Here is a 17416-nt window from a genome sequence, read left to right on the forward strand (position 1 = left end):
TCACTCTCTCAGTGGGCTGGCTGGGTCACGTGCCCACCTCTGAACCAGTCACAGTGGGAAGCGGGCTATGCTGAGTGGCTTAAGCCAATCGTGCCACCTCTGCAAATGGGTCAGTTGCAAATCTACCAGAGAGAAAAGGGAGGGCAGAAGTGACGCTGGGGAGGCACCACCCATGACCACAACTCTGCCCTCCACTCACCGATATCCTTAATGACATTGACACCTGCAGGCGGAGGCTTTGGAAAAAGGCGTTTATTGGTGTGGTGGTCTCAACACTCCCCATGACTTGGAACACACGGCCCCCAGGGCCCCCCGCCCCCCCTCCCTTGCACCCCTCCCCCTGCCCGCCCTGTCCCCCGGACCCTGGGAATGGAAGACAATGTGGGATGGGGTCCACGCCCCCGTCTGAGGTACAGTCACTGCCCCTTGCCCCTCTGCCCCTGCTCTGCCCTCTCTCCCCGTCCCAAGCTCTGGGTGGAGTAGTTCAGGGTGGGTGTTTATAGAGGGTCTCCCGGGAGTTGGAGCTGGTGACTTGGCATCTTGGTCTGGGCTCAGGAGGTCTGATGCCTCTCTCTCCCCCACCTTGTGTGATGTGGTGTGCCAGGGCGGGGTGTTCCTACAATCAGAGCCCCTTCCTGATAACAGTTGCCCATCCTGGGGGGAACTACAGCTGGTCACCAGCTACAGGACAGCTGGAGCCAGGGGGCTATTGCTGGTCACAGTCGCTGGTGTGTGTGTGTGTGTGTGTGTGTGTCTGAGTGTGTGTGAGGGTGGTCAGGTCAGCCTTTAGGAGGTTCAGCCGGTGGAGAGGCCAGGGAGTGGTAGCCCAGCAAGCCCACACCTGTGGGCCAGCTGCAGCTGGTTGGCGCTGCAGGTGGTCGAGGGGAGTGGGGGCAGGGTAGGGCAAAGCACTGAGACACACAGGTGACAACAGGCACCAGCCTGACATTTGGATGGAAGCACCGATTGGCCCAGGAGGGGGCCAGAAAGTCCAGGGTGGGGAGGGACAGGAAAAGTGGGAAGGTCTCAGGCCGCTGAGCCAGTGATGGGGCCTCCGGCTCCAGGCAGCCAGCCGGCTGACAGCAGGGAGGCCCAGAGCCAAGATGGAGGTCGTGCACCTGCTCACAGAGGCTGAGTGACAGCTTGGCAGGCAAGCGTGATGGCCCTGCCTACTCCCAACCTGCCCAGGAGACAGCCTATCAACAGGGTGGGGAGCGGGTGGTGTGAATGCATATACTGGGAAAGCAGGGAGCCTGGAAAACCTCTCCTCACAGCTTCCAGCACGAAGCCCCCATACCTACCTCTAGCCAGAGGTGAGAGACAGCAAGGTTGGGGGCAGTGGATGTGCGGGGTGTCGAAGAGGGAAGAGTGCTGAGCTCCCTTTCCCACCCATTCATACACACACACACACACGCACACACGCGCGTGCAGGCTCACGCTCACACCCACTACACACACGCGATCCAGTTGACAGCCTGAGCTAAGAGACGGGTGTGGGGTGGCCGGGAATGGGTCACAATCGGAAAGGTGAACAGTGGCGAGAATGGCTGTAGAAAGATGCATAATTTTGCGTTATCCCTCACAGTGATGGGTTCTGTAAAGATCTTTCCTCCTTCTCTTCCTTTTCCTCTTAGAGCTCCTCTGCCCCCTCGAGACCCGCGGCGCTTGTTCCCCCTTCTCCTCTTGCTCTCGGCCTCAGACCGCCCGCGGGGGGACTCCAGGGCACTGGGTTCTTCCTACATCCTCCACCACAGCCAGCCCAGGGCGGAGAGGAGGGTCAGAGGCCCTGGGGGCCTTGGGGCCGAGTTCTCCAGGGATCCTGGGCCTGGGGAAAGAGAGAGGGTCAGGGGAGGAGGCCCAGAGTGGGGAGACCCCATGTGTGTCTCTCCCGAGCGTCTTGTCTCTGCTCTGAGGGTGTGGTCTGAGGATGCCTCCTGGGGACCTTTCTGGGCTTTCTTTCACTCAGTGTGCCTGTCCTCTGACTGTTTTAGTCTAAGCATCTGGCTGATGACTGTCTTCTCCACCTGCAAAGCTCTCCCCACAGATCTTGGCCGGGCTGGCTTCTCCCGACCACTCAGGTCTCAGTTCAAATGTACCCCCTCCAGGAAGCTTTCTCTGATGAGCTTATCCAATGCTACCATCCCCAATTCTATTATTTATTTTCTTTGTAGCCCTTATTGATATGCAAATTTTTTTAACTTATTTATGTATGTATTCGTTGGCTTTTCATTTTACTTATGTGTCTACTTGTTTATTGCGTTTCTACTACTGCTAGACTGTAAGCTGTGCAAGTCCCTAGACCTTGGCTCCTTTGTGCATTGCTGTGTCCCGAGCACCCAATGCCTGGCCCTTAGTGGGCGCCCAATGAATGTGTCTGTAGAAGGGATCGGTTTCTTGCTCAGTCGAGGGTGCGTCTCTTTCCTAAGTTCGGGGACAGTCTGGGGTCGGCCCGGCATCTCCACCTCTCTGGCCCCGCCCACTCAGCCCCGGCCCCACCCACGCCGCTCCGGCCCCGCCCCTCCTGCCGCTCAGGGACGCACGCAGGAGCCGCATGGAGGCGCTGGACATTCCCAGCCGGTTGGCTGCGCGACACGTGTAGTTGCCGTAATGCCGGGCGCTCACGTTGGCGAAGAGAAGCATCGAGCGGGTGCGCTCCGTCTGCACCTTCAGGCCCTCGGCCGTGCCACTGCTCAGCCTGCCGGGGATCCGGGTGAGGGACCAGGCCGCAGGACCCCGGCCCGGGGCCCTCTCCAGGCGGAAAGCCCAACCCCCTGACTGTCAGGCTCCCCGATTCCCTGGAGACCCTACATTCTGTTCCCTACCCCAGCGACCCCTAGCCTCGGGTTCTAGCGCCACTACCTCGGGCCACTCCCGCCGACGCCCCTCTCCAGAAAGCCTAGCCCCTCAGGGACACTGGACTCTCTCAGTGTGTACCTCCGACCACTAGGGGCACCCAGGCCCCGCTAGACCCCAGATGTAATGGTCCCCTAACCCTAAAACTTCTCTGCCGGATCCTCAGTATCGACCCCCATCCCAGACCTTCTTCCTGAAGAGCTGGAGGAGACCAGGCTCCAGCATTCATCATTCTGGGACCCAAATTTCCAGTAAGCCACCACAGTTTTCCTGGGGCTCAGAGGACCCCAACACCTAGAAGCCGGACCCTCAAGTTCTCAGGAACCAGTACTCTGCTCCCTCTGCCCCCCTCCCCGCGGTCCAAAGGACCAAGGACCCCCCCCCCCCCACCATCACCACCACGGCCGGCCCCGGTGCCGTCCTCACAGTCTGTCATCCTTGTACCACTGGAAATCCGCGGGGGGCACGGCCATAGCTTCGCAGCGCAGGAGGGCGGCCCGGCCCACGGCTGTGCGGGCGCTGGTCACGTCCGTGATGGTCGGAGGATCTGGTGAGGGACCAGGGTCAGCGAATTCTCCTAGCCGGGTGCGGACGAAGGGGTCCCACCCCCAGTCCGCTCCTCTCTCCTTACCAGGAGTCCAGGTCTCCAGCATCCCCCCCCACAAAGACTCCTTCCTCGCGCAGACTCACCCCCTTCCTCCTCCCTCACACCCTTCATCCCCAGGGACCCAGGACCCGCCCCGCTTTCGTGCCCAGTGCCAGGGGGGCTCACAGTTGACTGTGACCAGCACGCGGCGGCTGTCAGGTGCAGAGTTAACCCCGTTGTGAGTCACGCACTCGTATTCCCCGGCCTGGCCCCGCTGGATGTCGTAAATCTCAAGGATCTCACCTTCCGAGGTGAAGCCATCTGTGGGGGGAGGGGAGGGGAGGGGGCGGGGCCAGACACAAACACTTAACACGGGACAACACGGGCACAACACGGACACACATCAGCGGGGCGGACAGCGCAGGGCCTGGAGTGCCCGGGTCAGTGGGAATGGGGAGGGGCTTGCCGGGCCTGGGATCTCCTGCTAGGGGTGGGGCACAGAATGAGAATCTGGGGCTTAGTAACTAGAACCCAGTGGGGAGGGTCCTAGAATTGGGGGCGTTCAGGGGATACAGCGATCTGGGAGTCCATAACTCAGATCGTGTAGCTCACAGGACCCAGTGGGGAAGATCCAGAGTTCTGGGATCTAGCCCTCGGGGCCCAAGGAATCAGGATCTGGTGACTGGGGTCAGCAATCCAGATATCTGGGGTCTCGTGACAGAGCGCTGGCTCAGGAGACCCTTTGGGACTCAGAGCATCCGGGGATCCAGAGACTCGAGCCCCGGACTGTGGGGCTCAGGTGAACCACTAGGGGAGGATCCAAGGACCTGAGACCTAGTTACTGGGTTCTGGGGTCCCAAGGGATCTACCGATCGGCACAACTGGTCTCCAAAGACCCTGTGAGTAAGGATCTAGGGATCTGGGAAATGGTAGTAGAGATCTAGGTAGAAGGGGAGTGGGTGATGTCTGGGACCTGGAATGTCCCTTTCAGGCCCCTTGGCTCTCTGTTTGGGGGTAGCCATGGTTCTTAGCCCTAGCACTGGAATCCCTTGAAGGGCTTGTTCAGACAGATTGTGGTGGTGATGTGGGGAGGGGTGGTTCTGACTCATGAGCTCTGGGGTGGGCCAAAGAGTGTGCATTTCTGTCAAGTTTCCAGGTGACGCCAATGCTGCCAGTCTGGGGCCCACACTCTGAGAACCACAGGCCTAAGGCATCTGGTAGAAATGTAGTGATGCGAGCAGGAGACGGGAGCGTGGGCCAGGGCCGTGGCTGGAACCTGGCTCTGGCCATCTAGTGCTAGGGGTCTGAATCCAGGAGAGTCCTGTGAGCTGGGGGGAAAGAGACTGAGGCTGCTGGGGTCGGGGATGTGGGGCAAGCTGGGATCTAGGAGGTGATTTGGAGGAAACGCCCAGGCCTGGGATGGCACGTGGGGAAGGCTCCAAGGCTCTGGGGTCTTCCAGTGAAATAGCAGGGCCAGGGTAGGAGGGGGAAATCCAGTCATCACAAGGGTTCCGGGGGAATCAAGGGAGGGGGGTCATGGGAGATCCTGGGTATCTAGCTAGGGATATGGGGAATTGAGGGGCCCAGACTGCGGAGTGGGGGAAGAGGCTTTCGGCCAGGGGTGGGGTCCTCACCTCGGAGCTGCCTCCAGGTGACCGTGGGCTCCGGCCGCCCCACGGCCAGGCAGAGCAGGTTCACATTGCTCCCCTCGTTCACGGTCACGGGTGAAGAGATATTCACGATGCGGGCGGGGACTGCAGGCCGGAGGGAAGGTCAGTGAGAGGCCAGATGTGGGCTCCCAAGACCCAGGATCCAGGCCTGGCCCCTCCTCCTTCAGACCCAGGGGTCTGGGCCCCCAGCCCCTCCCCCCTCAGACCCAGGGGTCCCCGCCCCTAATCCCTCCCCCCTCAGACCCAGGATCCAGGCCCCCGGCCCCTCCCCCCTCAGACCCAGGGGTCTGGGCCCCCAGCCCCTCCTCCCTCAGACCCAGGATCCAGGCCCCCAGCTCCTCTCCCCTCAGACCCAGGATCCAGGCCCCCAGCTCCTCTCCCCTCAGACCCAGGATCCAGGCCCCCAGCCCCTCCCCCCTCAGACCCAGGGGTCTGGGCCCCCAGCCCCTCCTCCCTCAGACCCAGGATCCAGGCCCCCAGCCCCTCCCCGCTCAGACCCAGGAGTCCAGACCCCCAGCTCCTCTCCCCTCAGACCCAGGATCCAGGCCCCCGGCCCCTCCCACCTCAGACCCAGGAGTCCAGACCCCTGGCCCCTCCTCCCTCAGACCCAGGATCCAGACCCCCAGCCCCTCTTCCCTCAGACCCAGAGTCCAGACCCCCAGCCCCTCCCCCCTCAGACCCAGAGTCCAGGCCCCCAGCCCCTCCCCCCTCAGACCCAGGATCCAGGCCCCCAGCCCCTCCCCCCTCAGACCCAGGGGTCTGGGCCCCCGGCCCCGCCTCCCTCAGACCCAGGATCCAGGCCCCCGGCCCCTCCTCCCTCAGACCCAGGATCCAGGCCCCCGGCCCCTCCTCCCTCAGACCCAGGGGTCCAGGCCCCCAGCCCCTCCCCCCTCAGACCCAGGATCCAGGCCCCCAGCCCCTCCCCCCTCAGACCCAGGGGTCTGGGCCCCCGGCCCCGCCTCCCTCAGACCCAGGAGTCCAGACCCCCAGCCCCTCCTCCCTCAGACCCAGGATCCAGGCCCCCGGCCCCTCCCCTCTCAGACCCAGGATCCAGGCCCCCGGCCCCTCCTCCCTCAGACCCAGAATCCAGGCCCCCGGCCCCTCCTCCCTCAGACCCAGGATCCAGGCCCCCGGCCCCGCCCCCCTCAGACCCAGGATCCAGGCCCCCGGCCCCGCCCCCCTCAGACCCAGGATCCAGGCCCCCGGCCCCTCCCCCCTCAGACCCAGGGGTCCAGCTGACACTCCTCTTTCTGGAAGCAATCCTGTGTGTTCCATTCCCTCTGGGTCTGGCTGCTTCCCCAGCTGCTGGCCTTGTCTCCATCACTCCTTCTCAGTCTCTCTCCACCTTCCTCCTAACTTGGTTTCTATTTTCTATCTTCTGGCCTGAATTCCTCCTTCCCCATCTCTATTTTTATTGATTAGTATTACTATTAAAAAAATTATTTAACGAATGCTCGTACGGTGCTTCCTGTGTGTAAGTTTACAGTGTTCTAAGTGTTTGGCAAAAATTAACCCATTAAACCCTCACTACTGCCTTCTGGGTTTGATGTTGCGCTACTCATCAATTCTAACACCCAGGGGCGTTTCCCACCTCCACCCACCCGTGTGCCCATTTCTCCAATCAGGATGGCTTTATGGCGTAGGACGCCAGTGTTTCACTGGGAGGGGTTTTTTGTTTTGTTTTTTTCCCCATTTCTAGCCAGGCATAAAATAAAGGTGCCCCTTCCAGCTGACGATGTTTTGGACTTGATACATGACAGCGTCATCCCTGTTTTGCAGATGCGGAGTCTGAGACCGCCCGGCTCGCTCTGGGTCCCTCAGCCCCTGGGTGGTGGCGGTGAGCTTGGAACCTGGAGGAATCTGGCTTCAAGTCGGGGCTTGTCCACGGCCCCGCTGGGCTGTCCCTGTGGTCCTGTCTCTCCAAGTGCTCCCTGCACTCCAGACCACCTCTGATGCCACGTGAGGCAGCCTCCTGCCCTCTCCGTGGATTTCTCCAGCCCCACCTCTCCCACTCTGCGCATCCAGCCCCCGCACGTGCTGTTCTTTTTCCGGGACCAGCCCTGCACCCACCTGAAGGTCTCAGCTCAGACGTTATGTCTGGGAAGCTGCCTCTCCTTGGAAAGTCACCTGCAAAGGGGCAGGGACAGCCTGCCTGGCTCCTCCTCTGTCCCCAGCCCGCGGAGCAATGCTTGCAGGTAGCAGGTGCTCCGTAAACAGGGCTGAGTGAATGAATGCGGTCTTCCTCCGAGTCCACGCTCGGCCCTGTGGCTCTCCTGCCCTAGAAGTTGCCTGTGACTTTCCCTCCCTCTGCTTGGCTGGAATTCGTGAGGGCAGGGTGTGTGTCTGCCTTCCCATGGCGGTGTCCCAGGGATCGGCAAGGACATGAGGGTCCCCTGTCCCCTGCGCCCGCCCACCCCCACCAGGGCCGCAGCTGAGGGCTCACCGTGGACGATGAGGTAGACCTGAGTGGTGTACGGCTGGCGGCGCGTCTGGAAGGAGCAGGTGTAGAGGCCCTCGTCGCCCAGCCCCACCTGGGTGATGAGGATGGAGAACTCCTCGGGCGTGTTGGTGAGCAGCCGCACTCTCGGGTCACTGGTCCAGCGGTCGTTGCCCGCGTACAGGATGTTGGAGCGGTTCAGCCAGGCCACTCGGGTCACATGCTCGTCGATGAAGCAGCTGGCGGGGAGGACGAGGGCAGGGTGGTTTTCTTCTCTCTCACACCCCACCCCCCGGCCCTCCAGGGTCCCCCGTCACGGGGGCTTGGTGGTGGGGGGAGGAAGGCCCACTGCATCTCCAGTTCCCACTGCAGTCCTTGGAGGCAGGTGTGACTGCACCCACTTCACAGGTAGGCAAACTGAGCCTCAGAGAGGGAGAGCTGTGAGCCCAAGTGCAGAACAGAATGACAGCTGATGCTTATTGAGTGATCGTTGTGTGTCAGAGACCCAAAAAGAGGGGGGAAAGACACACTGGGGGAGAGGGACCCAGAGATAGAAGGACAGAGACCCAGAGAGAGGGGCTCAGAGACTCAGAGAGAGGGGGACAGGGATCCAGAGAGAGGGGGACAGACCCAGACTGGGGAGGCAGAGAGCAGGCAGAGTGTGCCAGGCTCTCTAAGCTCAGGGCGTGTGTACAGACTCTTGAATCCTCACAACAACGCAGGTGGTGGTCACCATTCCTCCACCCATTTGACAGATGGGGACACTGAGGCCCAGGGGTGGGCCTGGGCCCAGAGGCTGGGCCCCAGTGACCTCTCTCTTGACAGGGGAGGTGTGGGCTGTGCCTGGAGATCAGGACCATTTCCCCCCAAGGAAGGTGAAGGGGCAGCACCCTCCGGGTCTCCCTACCTTAGCGTGGCGTTGTCACCTTCGCACACTGTGTAGTTGTCCGCAGGGGAGCTGAACTCCAGGCTCTGGGACAGCAGCCCTGTGGAGGGGAGGGCAGCTCAGCTCGGCGGGACTGTACACATCTGTACACACACACACACACACACACACACACACACACACACACACACCCGCAGATACAGACACTTCCCACACCCCCCGGCATACACGTTCACTGTTGTTTTCAGAGACACACATGGCAGACACACTCAGAGCAGACACACGCAACACCTTCCCAAAAGCCCACACTGACCCAGACAGACTGGGACACACAAACCTATGTACCTCCAGAGACAGCACACAATCACAGCACACAAACACACATGCATGTGCACACAGACACACAGACACCGATACATAGACACACTCAGAGATGCTGTGTACAGACGTGCACACACACAGACATATGCACAGATTCACAATTACAGAACTGCATATGTGCAGATACAAAGAGATATGCACAGATGTGCACACAGGTACGTATACAAGCACAGATACACATGTACACAGACACACGTGCAGACATGGCACAAGGCACACACACATGTTCACAGTGTACAGACACACATACACACAGATTCAAGAACCCACACATACATACACAGATATCCGCGTACACAGGCACACATGCACATATTCACAGACTCACGGGTACATAGATACACATATACACAGATACATATACGGATGTAACAGACACATGCACACGGATACACACAGTTACACACATTAATTCAGAAACACGTGGGAAGACACGCTTCAGGGAGACCCTCGACACCCACATAAGTGCACAGACGTCCAGACATGCAAGTGCAAACACGCACACAAACGCGGACGGACACGAATATCCACGCGGACACACGTCTAGCACAGACGCCCAGGATGCGCTGAGGCGTGCTACAGAGAGCCTCGCGTCTACAGACTCCCCCGTGTGCCCGTGCCCGGTGGGGCACGCTCTTGAGGGCGCATGCCCACGCCCGCCTGCGCGCTGCAGCGCCTCCCCCCGCCCCCGTCATTCATCTCTCTGTGGACCGTGGCCAGCGGCTGGACCGGGGCCAGGGAGTGGGAGCTGGGCACGCGGAGGCGGCGGATGGAGACAGCACCAGGAGGGGAAAGGAGGCGGCCGGATGACCTTGGACGCCAGGGCGCACGGGTCTACACAGGGCTGCCCTGGCCCCCACCCCAGGATGAGGACCTAATTAATCTAATGAGTTAATTGCCCGTGCCCCGCCAACGACTCCCAGAGGCCCTCGGGGCTGGGCCAGAGCCAGTGCAGTGGGCTCGCCAGGCCCTGGGGGTTTGCAGCCCCTCACCCTGGGCTCGCCTGGGCCAGAGTCGCTCCTGTAACCTGAAGGGCCCTGGAGGGAGGGAAGGGACTTGCCCGTCCTGAGCTGTGCAGAGAGGATGCTGCCACGTAGAACCCTAGGAAGGAGGGGGCGGCCAGGGGACAGACACACACACACAGTCACCGGGGTCCAGGAAGGATGCGCAGAGCCAGCCCCGGGGCCAGGAGACAGTCCCACGCATGGCAATGGGTCCTGCTCAGCGGGACAGAGACCTAAGTACTCACGCTGACGCACGCAGCCCGGGACACACACCCAGCAGAAGGTCAGTTAGAAAAGGCAGCTCTCTCCCAGAAGCACGCCTCTCCGCCACCGGAGGGACATGGTACCCTGACCCGCCCCACCATACACAACCGGCCCCACACGGGTACGCTGACATCAGCGGGTCCTCACACGCAGCTGCAAAGTCTACACGGTTACAGCCCTACCTGGAGGGCTGTCTCTCTCTCTCTCTCTCTCTCTCTCACACACACAAACACACACACACACACACACACACACACACACACACACAGGCTGAATCGGTCACAGTGACACTACCAGCCGGAGGGCTGTGCTCATGCCCACGCCCTACCCTGGAAAGTCGTGCATGAAGATACGGCCTGTGCAGTGAAACAGCCACACAGTTGTAGCCTCTCAAATACAAAGGGGCTGCCCTGGGCCAAGAATCGGGCGCGTGCACTCACGCTGTCACCTCTGATCAGATCACACACGGCCCTATCCGCACACCCGCCACCCCCGGTCACACACATCCTAGACCAAGGTTTCTCCATCTCGGCACCGTTGACACTGGGGGCTGGGTGATCATTGTGGGGCCGTCCTGTGCGGTGTAGGATGTTCCGCAGCTCCCCTGGCCTCGACCCCCTAGATGCCAGTAGCTGCCCTGCCCCAACCAAAATTACATTGCCAGATACCTCCCAGGGGGCGAAATCACCCCACCTGCCCCCCTCCCCCCAGCCCTGTGACAGCCACTGTCCAGGGTTCAAGGAGGACAACCCCAGTCTGGGGGTTGCCGAGGAAGCTGTCTAAGGTGCCCCACTTCAGGGAAGAACCCGGGGCTCCTGGGGTGGGGAGTGGACCTCACAGAGGTGGGCAGGATCTTGATCATATGTACAGCAGACAGAAAGACAGACAGACGCACACTCCTTGCCAGAGGGATCTTTCCAACACTCGGCATGGCCCCCTGGAGTCCGGGGCCCCGGCATCACGCTCCTGCTTCCTCTCCCCTAGCGTAGCCCAGCTCTGCATTTCCCACTTTTTCTCCCCTCTCCCTCCTTCCCACTGTTTCCCATCAAAACGCTTCTCCTTCTCCAGGGACCTAGTACATGGGGGCCTCTCCTAGGAGAGATGGCCCATCCGAGCCCATGCGAGCGCCCGCTCTGCTCCCACGGCTCCGTGGATCCGAGGTCTCTGCCTCCCCCAGCTGCCTCTCCAGGGCAGGGCCTGGCTCAGACCATCTGTTTCCCCAGCATGCCCAGCTGGGCCCTGGCTGCGGGCAGTCTTGGGAGATGAGTGATGAAGTTACCTCAAGTGGGTCTTCGGTTCCTGGTCTGTGTGTCTATAACTTTGGATGTTGTGGGTCTGCATGTCTGTCTCATGCAGTTCCCAGACTCCAGGCTCAGGAGGACCCTCCATGCTGTGTGACCTTGGGTAAGTCCCTTCCCCTCTCTGGGCTTTGGTAAATGGGGGTGGGGGTCAGGTTAGCCATTCCACCACCCTGTCACTGGGCCCAGCCCCTCCCTCTGTCTCAGTCCCAGTCACCCTGCACTGTTTTCAGGTCTGCTTTCCTCACCAGACGGGAGCCTCTTAGGGCAGGGCCTGGGTCTCCCCACCTCCAGCATCACCCAGCTCAGCGCCTGGTCCACAGGAGGCCTCAAGAGATGTTTAATATAAAAATAAACAAGCTAGTGCACATGAGGTCCCCTCTGCAGGAATTCTGCTTGGGAAACTCTGACTCCCTACTCCCTCCAGCCCTAGTCTGTGTTCCCACAATGCCTGGACTACCTCCCTTACAGCTGTGGTGACTGTATCTGTCTCCCCCAGCAGACTATAAGTTTCTTTTTTGTTTTTTGAGCATACCACGTGGCATGTGGGATCTTTGTTCCCTGACCAGGGATTGAACACGTGCCCCCTGCAGTGGAAGTGTGGAGTCCTAACCCCTGGACCGCCAGGGAAGTCCCAGCTATAAGTTTCTTGAGGGCAGAGCCTGGGTCTGACGCAGGTCTGTATCCCCAACATCTTCCAGCACAGGGCCTGGCCTGGAAAGCCTTGGGAAATATTTGTTGAATGAGTGAATATAAATGGATTCCTACAACATGCTTTGCCACCTCTTGGACTCTTACACATGCTTCAAAACCTCAACTCAAATGCCCCCTCCTCCAGAAGGACCTCCCTGACTGTTCAAGGCAGAGAGTCTCCACTCTCTCTACTGCGTACCCTCTGACTCAGCTGGGACAGTGTCCAGGGGTGTCTTCCCTACCTGGCCGGGAGTCCCCTGAGGGCCTGAATCTTGGTTGTGTCCCCCAGAGCTGGGCTTAGCTCTGAGCAGGGAACTGTTTGTAGAGGGGATGGATGGTCTCTAGAGACTCGCTAAGAAAGCCGTAAGGAGTCTGGGCTGATAGAGCAAATGTCTGTCCCCCCGTTTCTTGGCTGGGTGACCCCCGGCCAGTCTGAGCCTCAGTTTCCCCAACTGTAGAAAGGAGAAAAACAGTAGTGCGTCCCTCGGAGGGTTTTTTGTCAGGGATTCCATGAGAATGTGCAAGCAAAATGTTTAGCTCAGCACTTAGCAAGCAAAAAGGGCCCAAGAAATGCTAGCTGTTCCTAACAGCACCTTCTTTTTAAAGAAACATCTATTGTTATCCCCCGGTTCGGTGTCGGTCCCCCGGGAGTGGAGGGAGGGGGGCAGAGCAGGTCTGGCCTGTAGGTTGCTCTATGCCCAGCACCCACCCCTGAGTCGGCGACGCATGTACAGACGCGCTGTCAGCATCTGCTCTGCCACGACCATGCCAGCATGACCAGGCTGCTATAAGAACGGACCGGGGAGCCGGGCTGCCAGGGTTGAAATTCCAGCTGTGCCACTGGGTTGCACAAGTTACTTCCCCTCCCTGAGACTCAGTTTCCCCACCTGTAAGTGGGGACGATCGTCGTGCCTCCCTCATTGGGTTGTGGGGGAGAGGATGAAAGGAGGTCACCCAAGCAACGGGCTCAATACTAGTTAAGTGCTTGCAAACAGCTCTATGTGTGTTGGGTGATGGGATGCTTACGGGGCAGGTGCCAGCCTGGCGGGAGATCCAGTGGTGATGGGACAGACCACACGGGTCTCTGCCAGTCCAGACCAGTGGCTTTCATACCCGTTTGATAAACCAAGGGATGAAGGTTGCAGTGGGTGAATTCCCTTCTCTTGAGAGAAGGGGATTTCTGGGACTTCCCTGGTGGTGCAGTGGTTAAGAATCTGCCTGCCAATGCAGGGGACACGGCTTTGAGCCCTGGTCCGGGAAGATCCCACGTGTCGCGGAGCAACAAAGCCCACGAGCCACAACTACTGAGCCCGCGGGCCGCAACTGCTGAAGCCTGTATGCCTAGAGCCCGTGCTCCGCAACAAGAGAAGCTTGTTGATTAGCCCCCGCTCGCCACAACTAGAGAAAGCCTGCGTGCAGCAACAAAGACCCAACGGAGCCAAACAACAAAAAAAAAAACAGAAAAAAAAAAAAGAGAAGGGGATTTCTAACAAGCTGAGTGACCTTGAGTTGGAGATAAGAACCACCTGCCGCCCCTCAAAGGAACTTAGGTGGAAATGGGACCCTCCAATGCAGGGGATGCTTAGATTCCAGCATCCCAGAACTCACAGATGGGGAACCCGAGGCCCAGGGGTGTGTGTGAACTTGTGGCGGGCGTCTGGGGAGCTGGTGGCAGAAGCCCGGCTGGAGGGAGGGGTGGGGGCCATGTGAGTGCGGGTCCGTGTGGCTTTGGCAGGGAAGAGCCGTGAGAAGGGGCTGGGCCTGGTCTAACGGCCACTGAGGAGCCCCCAGAGCCCTCTTCCTCTTTGCTGATCTCCCAAGTCCTTCTTATCACTGATGCCCGCAGTCTGGTTGCAGAGCCAAGAGCCCGGGAACCTTCCACATGCTGCCTGTTCCTTTCCGCTGGTTCTCACCGCAGGGCCCTTGCCTCTGCCGTTCCCTCGGGATCTTTCCAAGGCTGGTTTCTCCCGTCCTTTCAGTCTGAACTCCCCTCAGCTGCTCAGACACCACCTGAGGTCACAAGGCCAACTTGTCTGCCGAGTCATTCTTTTTTTTTTTTTTTTCTCGGTACGCAGACCTCTCAGTGCCGTGGCCTCTCCCGTTGCGGAGCACAGGCTCCGGACGCGCAGGCTCAGCGGCCATGGCTCACGGGCCCAGCCGCTCCGCGGCATGTGGGATCTTCCCGGACCGGGGCACGAACCCGCGTCCCCTGCATCGGCAGGCGGACTCTCAACCACTGCGCCACCAGGGAAGCCCTGCCGAGTCATTCTTATTTTCTCTACGTGAATCGTCACATTCTGAAATTAGCTGTTTACTTCTGAGGTTTTTTTAGTTTGTGGAGCTCTCCCCATCCCACTAGGATGTAAGCTCTGCGAGGGCAGGGACTTCACTGCTGTGTTTATAGATTCCCAGTGCTTAGAACAGCGACTGTGTGCTCAGGAAATACCTGTTAAATGAGCCGATGAGGCGGCGCCCCCAGTCCAGACAAACCGGGGGGGCCTGGGGGGTCACCCACGCCCAGGTTCACCCTGTCCCCACTCCGTGTAAAATGGCAGAAGAATTGACCCCACATCTGCAGCATCTGCTTTTGTACGTGGATGTGTGTGTGTGTGTTGGCATAAAGAATTTAAGGGGGAAAAAAAAAAGGAACGATAGAATAATATCTACAGATGTTGGGGAGGTAGAGTTAAGTGGGGAAAAAAAGCCAGTTTTGCAGAGAAATGGCTTTATTTTGTTTCTATCTGGGGAAAAACATCAACAAACGAACCAATCCCTTACAGATGCTGAACTGCGTGTCTGACGGTGTAGGCGGGAGAAGGCTGGGGACGCCGGCTCCCTCTCGAGAGTGGGTTTGGGGAGGGTGGGGGAGCGGGACACAGTGGGGTTTGCTCTTATGCAGATTTGCAGTGGATGCTTTCCTCCCGTAATCTGGAAACCATCCAATGAATAAAAGAGAGGAGGAGATGCAGTATCTTCCACTGGCTTTTGCTCAGCCCCAACGGTCAGAGGGTGGTGGGTGAGGGGGGCTCTCTCTCTGCCTCCCTAATCCCGTCTCAGCTCATCCCCCACCCCGCCCTGTCCCCCTTGCCCGCAGTTCTCTGATGGGGGACAAAAGGCTCAGAGATGGGACTGGACTTGACCTAGGTCACAGACCACCTCCTGGCTCCACTAAGGTCCCAGCCCAGCACCTGTGAACAGCAGTGATTTCTAGGGTTCTGAAGAGCAGAAGTAGAAGGAAATGGGAAGTTACTTGAGAGTGAAGGAAGAGAGACAGAGAGAGAGCTAACGGGAGACAGCCAGAGACAGTGAAAGGACAAGGAGGAAAATGAGTGGGCGAGATGAGACGTGAGCTCCCAGAAGTGAATGAGGACCAAGGTACATCTCAGGGGCCAGAAAGAGGCAGAGAGACACGTGCTGTGACATGGAGACGCAGTTCCAGAGGTGGGGAGGGACACATGTGAAATTGTGCTGAGCCCAGCAGGGATGGAGAGAAGGGGACCCAGAGACAGAGACAAACGGAATGTCACCCAGAGCCAGGGAGCCTCCGGAAATGGCCGAGACGTGAGAGAGACCTAAAGAGACAAGTGACAGAGACAGAGACACAGACAGGCAGGGATGCAGACGGGTCAAGTGGGAGGGGCACTCAGACGGTCTGCACCAGGGAGGGAGTGACCCCCCGGCTCAGCATCCTGTGTCCTGTGTGTGCAGGGCCGGGTTTGTGTGACCCTGGGTGTCTGCAGGTGCGGCTCCGGGTCAGACCAGGGGGATGGGTGTCTCTGTGGCTGTGCGAGCTCAGTGTGTGTGGGCGGGTGGCTGAGAGCCGCTGTCGCTGTCTCGCCGAGACTGTTGGGGGTTCTAGGGTGTTCCCGATTGTGTGTCCCTGATTCTGTGATCCTGGCTTGGGGCAGGGCCTGGGGGAATGCTCTGGAAGCGCAGAATTAACCCTGTCCCCTGCCCCCTGCCTCCTTGCTCTCCCCTCCTCTCCTCACGGGGCATCTCCTGGACCATCCCCAGGTTGCCAGCCCGCTGGGGAGACCCGAGATCCAGCTACATGTCCTCTAAACAGAGACTGCCAAGTTCACTCCCCAGCACCCCCCTCCCCACTTTCCATTCTCCCCTTCCTGCGCTACGAAAGACCAGCCCCAGTCCCCCTCCCCCACTGGGAGGGCTGAGTTTAACCCTTTGACCCCGTGTTAACCCTTCCCTTCCCTCCCTCCTCAATCTGCCCGTCTCTTAGGCTCCGTCCTGCCCCGAACCCAAATATCCAGCCAGAGCTTTCCACATCTGAGTCCCCAGCCCAGCACCCCAACTTCTTGGATCTCCAGCTCCATTGCCCCCCACATAACGGCAACCGTCCAACTACTAATACTTTCTCCCAACCTAGACCACTCAGCTGGGGGATTTCAGCCGCTTCCCAGCTGGGAGACCAGACCCCACCCCCTTCTTTTCCCGGCCCTGGGACGGAGGTCTATAGACACCCCTGCCCCCTCCTCTTACTGACCCTGGGAAGACACCATCCCCCCAACCTTTCCCCAGAAACGCCTACCCCAGCCCTCAGGCAGGAACCCCCTGCGGGACCCTCTCCACGCAGAGATGAAGACCCCCGACGGGGCATCCCCCTTCCTACCCTCCTCCCACCCCCACCAACTCAGTTCAGACATTCTGCCCGGGGACCCTTACTTAGCTTCTGATCTCCCTCCCCGATCCCGAGACGCAGACTCCCGCCCCCAGGCCGGGACCAGGTGTCCGAGACCCTCTCGCCGGCCCGGAGAAGCAGACCTCCGCCCCTAGGCCCAGGCTCGGGCCCCAGGACGCGGACCCCCGCCTCCGGGCATGGATCCAGACGTCCGAGGACCCCTTTCCCAGCCAGAGGATGCAGCCCCCGCCCCCGGGCCCAGACCTCCGCGTCCGGGGGCCTCCTCTTCCCTGCTCAGGGTTGCGCCCTCCCCAGCCCCCAATCCCCGCCCGGGACCCTGGAGTCCCGGCCGAGCCCCCCGCCCCCGGCGCTGCGGTACCTCGACTGATGACGGCCAGGCCGGCCAGGGCGGCGGCGGCGAGAAGCCGGAGCCGGGCCCCGGGCGCAGGGGGGGGCATCGCGGCAGCAGCGGCGCGAAGGGGGAGGGGAAAGGGGGGGCCGGTCCGGGGCGCGCGAGGCCTGGGGGGAGAGGGGGAGGGGGAGGGGGACCCCGCCTGCGGCTGCACCGGCCCGGGGGGCGGCGGGGGCGGGGGGAGGGGGCTGGGGGGGCGCGACGAGGCGGCCGGAGCTGCTGCAGACCCGGGGAGGGGGCGGTGCTGACGGGCAGGAAGGCCGACCAATCAGGGGAGGCGGGGGGCCAGGGAGGCG

General features: G+C 60.4%; 1 protein-coding gene across 1 annotated transcript; it reads right to left on the reverse strand.

The window, feature by feature from the left end:
- Positions 1-1736: 1736 nt before the first annotated feature.
- Positions 1737-17166, reverse strand: IGLON5 (IgLON family member 5; the record flags this gene model as incomplete). The annotated part of the gene is made up of 8 exons (XM_082677319.1): positions 1737-1825; positions 2541-2695; positions 3280-3400; positions 3626-3760; positions 5074-5193; positions 7553-7785; positions 8454-8532; positions 17088-17166. 8 exons carry the CDS (start codon positions 17164-17166, stop codon positions 1737-1739), a joined length of 1011 nt encoding a protein of 336 aa, XP_082533445.1.
- Between the last annotated feature and the right edge of the window lie 250 nt (positions 17167-17416).

Source organism: Grampus griseus, assembly GCF_964374135.1.
Source record: "Grampus griseus genome assembly, chromosome: 19".
In the NCBI taxonomy this organism is placed as follows: domain Eukaryota; kingdom Metazoa; phylum Chordata; class Mammalia; order Artiodactyla; family Delphinidae; genus Grampus; species Grampus griseus.